General features: G+C 56.4%; 1 protein-coding gene across 1 annotated transcript; it reads right to left on the bottom strand.

Annotated features, from left to right (window-relative positions):
• Positions 1-2726: 2726 nt before the first annotated feature.
• MYCN (MYCN proto-oncogene, bHLH transcription factor) lies at positions 2727-8839 on the bottom strand. The gene is made up of 3 exons (XM_038560817.1): positions 8641-8839; positions 6447-7377; positions 2727-4230 (listed from the first exon to the last, which is right to left on the bottom strand). The coding sequence occupies exons 2-3, from the start codon at positions 7258-7260 to the stop codon at positions 3626-3628; spliced, it is 1419 nt and encodes a 472-aa protein (XP_038416745.1). The 5' UTR covers positions 7261-7377; positions 8641-8839; the 3' UTR covers positions 2727-3625.
• Between the last annotated feature and the right edge of the window lie 556 nt (positions 8840-9395).

The raw sequence follows: 9395 nt of genomic DNA, 5'->3' as shown, positions 1-9395 counted from the left end.
GAGAGAAGGTGCTGAAACAAGTCAGAAGGTAAGAAAGTACCCAGTCTGGCATGGCTGGAACAAGAGCATCTGTGGAGGGGCAGAGGGTGACTGGGCTACTGACCCGGGGAGCAGAGCAGCCTCATGTGCCAAGCTGAAGGATTTAGACTTTATCTGCTACATGGGGGAAGGCTATTGGATGTTTTTATGTGGAGTCAACCATCTAGGATTTATACAGAAACATGCTAGGGGTGCCTGGGTGGCTCAGTCAGTTCAGCATCTGACTTTGGCTCAGGTCATGATCTCAGGGTCCTGGGATTGAGCCCAATGTCGGGCTCTCTGCTCAGTGGGGTCTGCTTCTCCCTCTACCCCTGCCTGGGGCTCCCCCTACTTGTGCTCTCTCAAATTAATGAATAAAATCTTTAAAAAGAAAGAAAAGAGACATGCTGTAGGTGGATGGACGAGTCAGGGTCAGTGGTCTGCAGTAGGGAGGCAACAGGGTAAGCAGTGGGAAGGCCAACACCATGGAAAGAATATGGCACTGAGCATCCAGAGACCGGGCTCCATTCCTGGAGTCATTCTATAAAATAGACCCCACGACCCCATTGTATAAAATAACTCAATGAGATGATCTCTAGGCTACATTGAAGTCCTAGGATTTATTGACCTAACTCATGTAGAGCAATTTGTCTCAAAACTGCTCCTGGAACACTGGGATGGTTTCTCATGAGCTTAAAAAGAGGGCTTTGATTCTTCTGAGTACCGCAATTACTTTATAGATAATTGCAGCACGAAATTGGGTGACACTTTCCCTCAGCTGGTCTAGGAAAGGCAAAGGAGTGGCTTTTCACCTTAGTTTTAATATTATAGCACATATTTATGATTCACCTAATGCATAAAGTTCTCCTTTATGTAACAAAATAAAGAACATAAAAGGAATGGTTAAAGTAACAATGAAAAAGGAGATGAGAGGCTTTGGAAGAAAAGAGGATAGGAAGCAGGTACATAGAATGAGAGCACAGAATTGGTCTCTGAGCTTCCCAGCAGCCAGAGCAAAAACAGAGCCATTGATAAGAATTAATTTAGAGCCTAATTCATCACAAGTTTTCCTTTTTCCATGGCTAGAGTTCTATCTCATCCCAAACACCTAGGTAGTCCCCTTATGGCCCCAGAAATAGAGAAACTGGGGTGATTGAACTGAGCTTTAAGGATCTCAAAGACTTCGGGATGCCTGGGGGGCGCAATCCGATAAGTGCCCAACTTTTGGTTTCAGCTCAGGTCCTGATCTCATGGCATTGGTTTCCTCACTCAGTGGGGAGTCTGCTTGAAGATGCTCTCCCTCCCCCTTTCCACCCACTTACCACACAGGCCTACTCTTTCTAAAATAAATAATCTTTTGAAAAAACCTCTGACTCTGAGGTCACTTAACTTTCTTTTGGTTTATGGATACACAAACAAGGTGCAGAGTGATTGGGGCCTGTAAAATGCAAAAGGACAGGGAAGTCTTTTGGAATGACCATTCTAAAAGGACTTTCAGTTTCAGGATTTTCTAGTGTGGGGTGGGGGCAAGTGGAGACACTGAACAGGATTCTCGTGATTCTCAACATGCTCTGACCATCAGTGTCCAAAGCAGTATTGCCAACCTCAGAGCTTTAGGGTTTATGGCTATAAACTGAGCTGAGGACCGGAGTTCTGATTCCCCACTGGCCTTTATACAGTAACTGAAGCAGACAGGGACTCCTACGACCTGGATTCTCTCATCCCCACCTCTCACAAGCCAGGAGACCAAGACAAGCATTATCATCACTGACAAAGCAGAGGCCTTCTTCAGTTCAGAGCTAAATTTCTGATGAATGAAACCTTAGACACATGACCCTGTGCTACTTTTCACCCCAGAGATCGGTTATTTGTAAACTTTCTGTTCGGAGAAGCTAAATGCCTCAGAAGTAAAGGTAACACCTACTATTAGGGAAACTCAGAAATTCCTTCTGAGAAATTCCTTCTGAATTGTGCCTCCCTCCATTCCATTGACCCTGGCTGTCCTCCAGAGCCCGCAAAGGTTAATCCAGCTTCCACAGGGCAGCTCAAATACTTGTGTGAAATCAACAGAGCTATACATGCCCCAGTGTCTCTCCTTAAGGGACAGGACACTTGATCTGGGTCACACAACTGTTGCTTCAAGGAGTTCTTTTTGTGCATAAGATTGAGCACTTCTTCAGGGGAGGGACCAACTTCATTTTTTTTTAAATTCTGCTACAATGCCAAAATCAGAACCTTAAATCCTGGTGCATTCTGAAGAATATGCTCTTGGAGACAAGCTACATGAGCTTATAAAGCCATCCATCAATGGAATAAATATCACTAACATAGGCAGTTTCAGAACCCCATGTCTTGATTCTACTTCTCACTCTAAAGAGTTGACCAAGACTGGTGTCTGAGCTTAATTCTTTAAAAGGCCAACATATGAAAGTGCTTTGTAAATTAATGAACGCTAATTGTTAGAACACAGAGTCCCAAATACTGTCTCCATTCTGTGTAATCTGGAAGAAATACCTTCACCTTCCTAAACCGTTCCCTCCACACCGCCGGAGTGGGAAGAGTGGCCCTTCCCCAGCTGGGGCTGCACAGATATAAAAGGGCTGCCCAGGGAGCCCAAGGTCCCTCCAAAACTTCTGTACCACTTACACTTAACAGATAGAGGGGATAGAGTTTAACTAGTGCTATTAAGGGAGGGGGGGGGAAAGTTGCATCATTTAATTGCTATTTATTTTCATAAACATGAGGTATTTCAAAGTGCTATAAGATGCAGCACTAAATATATACATTTTGAAGAAATTAAACACAGAACTTTGCATTTACCCAGTTCTATGCACCAAACATGAACAAATACATTAACAGGAAGAAACAGGCTAGGAAAAAGGCATATATATATAGTAAATTTCTTTACAAAAGTTTCTTAGTTCAAAAAGTGATAAAGTAATATCTACTCAAAACTTTCACAACTCATTTTCATACGAAAATATAAGTATCAAATTTAGTTATGTATCAGCATCATACTAAAGTATACAGGCAGTGTAAGAATTAGTACAGTACATAACAGAGATTAACAATATATTTGTATACAAAACATGCTCCTCAAACATTGAGGTATTACAGTACTTAGGTATGAACTTCCAGTCTAATACTGGCCGCAAAAGCCACCTCTCATTACCCAGGACGTATACAAAAGGCGGGTGTGTCAATGGTATTTACAGAAATGTTCCCCAGGGGTTATCAAATGGCAAACCCCTTCTGTGACATCTGCTGGAACTTAAGCACCATTTTAAAAAGGAATGACTTTTCTGTTGTTTGGAAACTTGGAACCAACAAGGTGACTTCAACAGCCCAGAGGCTCCCGACTGTCACGAACTTCGACCGCGGTCTCGGAGGGGACACGGAGGGGAAAGCGCGAAGGGCCACCCAGCATCCCATCAGGCCGGCCCTCTCCGGAGGTCCTGCTCCCCACCCAGATCCAAACTCGACGGGGGAGGGGGGGACCGATTTGAAAGTAAACCAACATTCTTAATGTCAACACAATGTTTGTTTAAAAAAAAAAAAAATCAAAATGTGCAAAGTGGCAGAGTGACTGTCCGGTTCCGAGAGACGTTTAGCAAGTCCGCGCGTGTTCAATTTTCTTTAGCAACTGCTGCTGTCTTGCCTGCAACTTCTCCTTCTCCAGCAAAAGCTGCTGCTCCTCGGCCTGCAGGGAGTGGACGTACTCGGTGGCCTTTTTCAAAATGACCACCTTGGCGGCCTTCTCGTTCTTCACCAGCTCTGGCACGTGGTCCCTGAGCGTGAGGAAGCTGGAGCGCAGGTCATTTCGGCGCTGGCGTTCCAGAATGTTGTGGTTGCGGCGCCGCTCGCTGTCCTCCGAGTCGGAGTTGCGGGGACTCAAGCTCTTGGCCTTCGGGGGGATGACACTCTTGAGGGGGCGGGGGGATGCTTCGCTCTTGATCTTCTTCTGGGGTGGCACATCCTCGCTCTCCACGTACGGAGAGGGGGCGGCGTAGTTGTGCTGCTGGTGGATGGGGACACAGCGTTTGAGGATCAGCTCACCCGACTGCGCCCTCCCCGGGCCCAGGGCGGCGTTCTTGGGGCGCACAGTGATGGTGAAGGTGGTGACCGCCTTGCTGTGGGAGGAGGACCGCCGCTTCTCCACGGTCACCACGTCAATTTCCTCTTCCTCGTCTTCCTCTTCATCATCTTCGTCATCTGGGAACAAGATGGGAGTCATTCTATTGGTTAGACACACAGGGACTTACCGCGACCTCTACCTGTCTCTTAGGGCAGGTGCCGGCCCGGCTAGCAAGCATCGCCAATCCGCCCGCACAGATGTGGACAGGATGCTACCGGTCGGCTTGGAAATGAAGTACATCTGGAAATTCCACCTTGCCCACACTCCTAGACCTTTCAGCCTCTGCTCAAGACTTCAGCAGGTGGCAACAAGATCAGCCTAGGCTTTGGGGTTGGGAAGAACTGGACTCCATCACAAACACACACACTAGTTATGGGACCCCAGGCGAGTTATTTAAACTTGAAGCCTCGGTTTCAATGGGGATAATATAGCACAGGCTTCTGGAGTTGGACAGGGAACACGTAAAGAACCAGGCCTCGCAGGTAGACGCTCAGCCAACGGTAAGCTCTGCTCATCACTAGTTTTTCCCAGAGACTCGCTCCCATTTCTATCTCCACACCTAAACACGGAGGATCCCCATTTTAGGAGCCTCGCTTAGCAACTGACACATAGCTGAATTTGATCTCAAGTCCTCAAGCGTGAAGGGCAGTTTAATGAACTAAGGCAGAAAAATAATCTGCCTGCCGTAAACCTGAGTTCCACGCAGTAAGCAGGTGTTCATCTAACAAGGACCAAATCCCAACCACGAAGTCAGAATCCACAGGAACTCTGAACCCCGAAGTGGGGGCGCCTCTTCCCCAGAGTCCCCGGCAATAACAGTAACCAAAAAACCTGTCGCGTCGTGTCTGCATTCCCGACCCCCACCCCCCACCCCATCCCTCCTTTACTACCTCGCTGGGATCGAAAATTATTGTTTAAAACGCAAGCATGAAAATCAAAACACATCTTCTGCTTGATCTGAAGGGGGCCGGAAAGCTGAACAATTGTGGGATTTGTTCTAAAGCCGAAATGTGAGGCTGTTCCAGTCTGTGGGTCCCTTTAAGCCAATGTTTTGGTTTTCTGCCAAGAAGACAGCTGTTGGAAGGAAGTGCTTCCTCACCCAGAGCTGTCAAGGCACAGACATTAAAGGGACAGACCCGATTCCAACCGAAGGCTTATCACCAAGTTTCCTTCCAGGAGCCTCCGATGGATCCATCCTCGGCCCTCAAGGAAATTTAAGCTTTTCAGCCACCCGCCTTCTGAGAACCCTGGTTTTCAAGATCCCGTGGGGCCCCAGCTCCCGACTGCCAGCTCAAGGGCTATTCAAGTGTTTGCACAGAGTTCTTTACCTCCAAAGTCCCAGGCAAAGTCAGGGTTTTTTCAACCCAACTCTACCGTGTAAGGCAGACGTAGGCACACAATAGAACCAATCCATGGGGGCTTCCAGGGTGTGTGCCTTCCCGGAGGGCCTAAGTGCCCGCCCTCACCGTGAAGGGCACCGGGTCACAAACCACCTAAGTCTGCAATCAGTCCTGCAATCCTCGCCAGGGACAAAACCGGACCCAGTTCGCACTGCACCCCGTAAAGAGGCAGCCCCTTGAGAAGGGCCACAACCGCTGCTGTGCTTGCCACCAGCTGTTGGACGGAGGGAGGGGTGCGCCCTGCACCCCCCAGGCCCCGCGGATCCTTCGCCGGCCCGCTGGCCAGCACACCGCCGCCTGCTGGCCACCGACCAGGAGCAAACAGCCCACCACCCACCGAGGGCGGGGAAGACGACCCAGGCTCGAGAAAAATAAATAAAGAAAACCGGCAGTAGCCATCTGTGCTCCCCTACCTTCCTGCGCCCTCCAAGGGATTTCGCGCCGCCTTTGTGTCTCCGCCCCGCGTCTGCCCTCCCCTGACCCGGGAGGCAGGCCCCTCTCGGGCCCCGTGCTAACAGGTTTCTGCCCGCAAAACGCAAGCCGGCGCCACCTCTACACTGCTGCCCGGCCCTAGCCCCCCAACTTCTCCCAGTCGCATCCCTGAGACCCGCTGCAGCGCAGGGGTGCGGGGCGGGCCGGCGACCGACTCAGGCTGCCGCAGGGTGCAGGGAACTTCGGCCAAGGTGCGACTCGGGGGGACACCCTCCCGGCGGCTGCCGCTGCCCCTCTGCTCGTCACCCCGGGGCTCGGCCTGGAGGAACGCGACCCTCCGCCGCCCGCACTGCCTCCCAGGAGCCCCCCGCCCCCGCCCCCGCCCCCGCCAGACCCACCAGGACTAACAAAGGGAGCGCGACTCCGGCTGCAGGGCCCCCGGGGGGCAGCACGGGCCTTACCTGAGTCGCTCAGGGTGTCCTCGCCGGAGGTGCTGAGGGCCTTGTGGTCCCCGCCACTGGCCGGGCGGCCGCCGGGGCGCGGGGGCGCGGGCGCGGGGGCGCCGGCCGAGGCTGCGGCGCCCGCCCCCGAGGCCCCCGCGGCCCCCGCGGCCCCCGAGGCCCCCGCGGCGCCCGCGGCAGGGGCCCCGGCCGGAGCGGCGGGCGCGGGCTCGCGCTTGTTCACCGGGAAGGGGAAGACGACGGCGGGATCCACGCACTCGGCGGCCGGGTGGGCGAGCTCGGCGGGCAGGGCGGCCCCGGCGCGACCCGCCCCCGCCGCCGCGCAGTGCCCGCGGCCCGCAGGGTTGGCGGCGCCCGCTCCCGGGGCCGGGGCTGCGGGGCCGGCGGCCGGCGGCCCGCGGCCGTGCTGCAGCTTCTCGCTCACGGCGCGCTCCAGCTTCTCGCGCGCCGAGAAGCCGCTCCACATGCAGTCCTGCAGGATGACCGGGTTGGGGGTGAGGCCGCCCAGGCCCCCCAGGCCGAACGCGTCCTCCTCGGCCGGGTTGCCCCACAGGTCGGCCTCGGGCAGCAGCATCTCGGTGGCCCAGTTCGGGGGCTCGGGGCTGTGCTCCGGGAAGGCACGGCTGGGCGACAGCGGGGGCGTGGGCAGCAGCTCGAACTTCTTCCAGATGTCCTCCCCCGGGGGGGTCGAGTCGGGGCCGCCGAAGTAGAAGTCATCCTCGTCCGGGTAGAAGCAGGGCTGCAGCGAGTCAAACTCCAGGTCCGGGTTCTTGCAGATCATCCCCGGCATGGTGGACGCGGTGCAGCTCGGCATCGGCTCGCCTCCCGGCCGGCGAATGAGGGCTTCTTTCCGCTCCGCTCCTTTTAGTTAGGGGGGTGCTTCCTTCCCGTGGGGGGCGCGGAGGGCGGGGGCCCGCGCCAATCTCCGACACTGCAACCGACAGACACACCGGGAGAGGGTTGGCAAGCGGAGCCGACTGGGGGGGCGGGGGCGGGGGCGGGGGCGGGCAGCGGGCGCCCCCTCTCACCCGGCTCCTCGGCCTCCCCGACCGGCCCCCCCACTCCGCCTGGTGCTCCCGAAGGTGGAGGAAGTTCTGGCTCTCGCTCGCTCCCTCCCTCCTTTTGTGTACAAGCTGTCTACGACAGGGGGTGGGAGGGGGCATGCAGATGCGGGGGGTGGTGGCGTGGCTCTGCAACTTTGGAAACTGCCATTTCATTCACACTCGGCAGTGCCGGGGGGGAGGGGGCTGCTCCGGGCTGCAGACTCCCAGCTCCCTCCAGCTCCCCGACAACCCGGTTGCACCGCGGAGGTCCCGCTGCTCAGAGGAAGCCCCAGGGCTCCAACCCAGCTACCGGGAATGAGATCTCGAGTACCCTCAATCCCTCCTTTGTAAAATTGCAACCTCGGGAGTGCAAAAGAGAGCGGGGGGATTTAGGAAACTTTGCAAATGGAAAACGCCTTTCTCTTAGACCCAGACCGACGACGGGCACCCAAACCCACACACCGCCCCCCCCCCCCGCCCCCCCGTCCCAAATTAGAGCAGACGCCCCCCAGCAATCCGGCCGCTGCAGGGGAGTCCTGCCAAGAGCTTATTTTGAACCTCTCTAACCCCACCCCCACTCTTCCGAGCCCCCAACAACGTCGTCTTCCTGGGAGAGGGGAGCGCCCGAACCCCAGTTCCCGGGAATGCTGCGCGGTGGCCAGGAGAGCCGCGTCTCCAGGGGGCTGGAGCAGACGTGACCCAGATTACCACCGCGGCGGCCTCGCCCTAGTCTCACCCCCCCCCCCCACCCCTTCTTCCTCCAGGGGCACCCTTCGGAGAACCTCAGCTTCGGGGTGGAGACGCACCGGCTCCGCGTCAGCTCAAACACCGATACGCGTTCTGGAGAAGGGCGAATTTCTTCTCGATGAAGCCATTACACCACCACCACCCCCCCGGCAAAGGCTGTAAAAAGGATTAGGGCGGGTCTCTTCCACCCGGGGTGCCTTCGGGGCTGGAACTGGCTTTTCAGGGAAAACCCCGAGATGGTTTTGTTTCGGAAGCAGCAACAGTCCCCCGAGGATATTCGAGCGCCCGGTGCGCGAGCCGCGATCCGGTCCGGGGCTTGCCTTCCCGCCGCGCTCGCCGCCCGGGGTGCGCGGGGCAGTTTGCAAACCGCCACCCCCCCCCCCCCCGCCGCCCCCGCTCCTTACCTCCCGCCGACTGCCGGGGATCCAGCGGCGGCTCTGCGCGGGGGTGTCCGGGTGGCCCGGGGGTGCTGGTCCTCGGGTGGCCGCGGTCCGTGCGCGCTTGCGCCTGGCTAGCGCTAGCTCGGCTCCAACCCAGTTCCCAGGAGCCCCCCGCATCCACCCAGCGCGTCCAGACAGATGACTGTCACTGGCTGCGCTTTGAAGCTCGGGGGATATTATTAACTGAAAAATCTGACACACCCGGGGGGCGGGGAGAGAAGGGGGCTGCGGCACAGACAAGGGGGAGGGAGAGAGGCAGAGGAAAGCGGCTTTACCCCGCCCTCTTGATTTCCATAAAAATCAGGGGAGGCGCCAAGGCTTTCGCGCCAAAAGCCACTTGCTTTTCTTCTTTGCAGAGAGGAGGCTGCAAAGCTGGGAAAGCCCGGGGTGTGCTCCTCCCTCGCTTTTAGACCCCCGGGCTTGCACCCGGCGCACTCTGCGAACCAGCTGCGCGCCGCGCGTTGCAATGCAGCACCCACCCCGCGGGCCTGGCAATTGCTTGGCATTAAATTTTTTTTTTTTCCGGAGGGCTCCGGGGGTGTGTACGGGGGGCGGCGGGGGACGGGAGGGGGTGGCGGGGGACGCCGAGGCTCCTAACCCAGCCCCCGCCCTTGACGGCGTTTGTGTTCGGCTGAGCGCGACGCCGACGTGGAGGGGGCCCCGCGGTGGGGTTGCTGGGGTGTGATCTGCAGGGGAGGCGGACGGAGGGGTGCAGGACC

The sequence above is a fragment of the Canis lupus genome, chromosome 17 (genome assembly GCF_011100685.1).
Source record: "Canis lupus familiaris isolate Mischka breed German Shepherd chromosome 17, alternate assembly UU_Cfam_GSD_1.0, whole genome shotgun sequence".
Taxonomy (NCBI): domain Eukaryota; kingdom Metazoa; phylum Chordata; class Mammalia; order Carnivora; family Canidae; genus Canis; species Canis lupus.
This window is presented reverse-complemented; position numbering and strand designations above follow the sequence as displayed.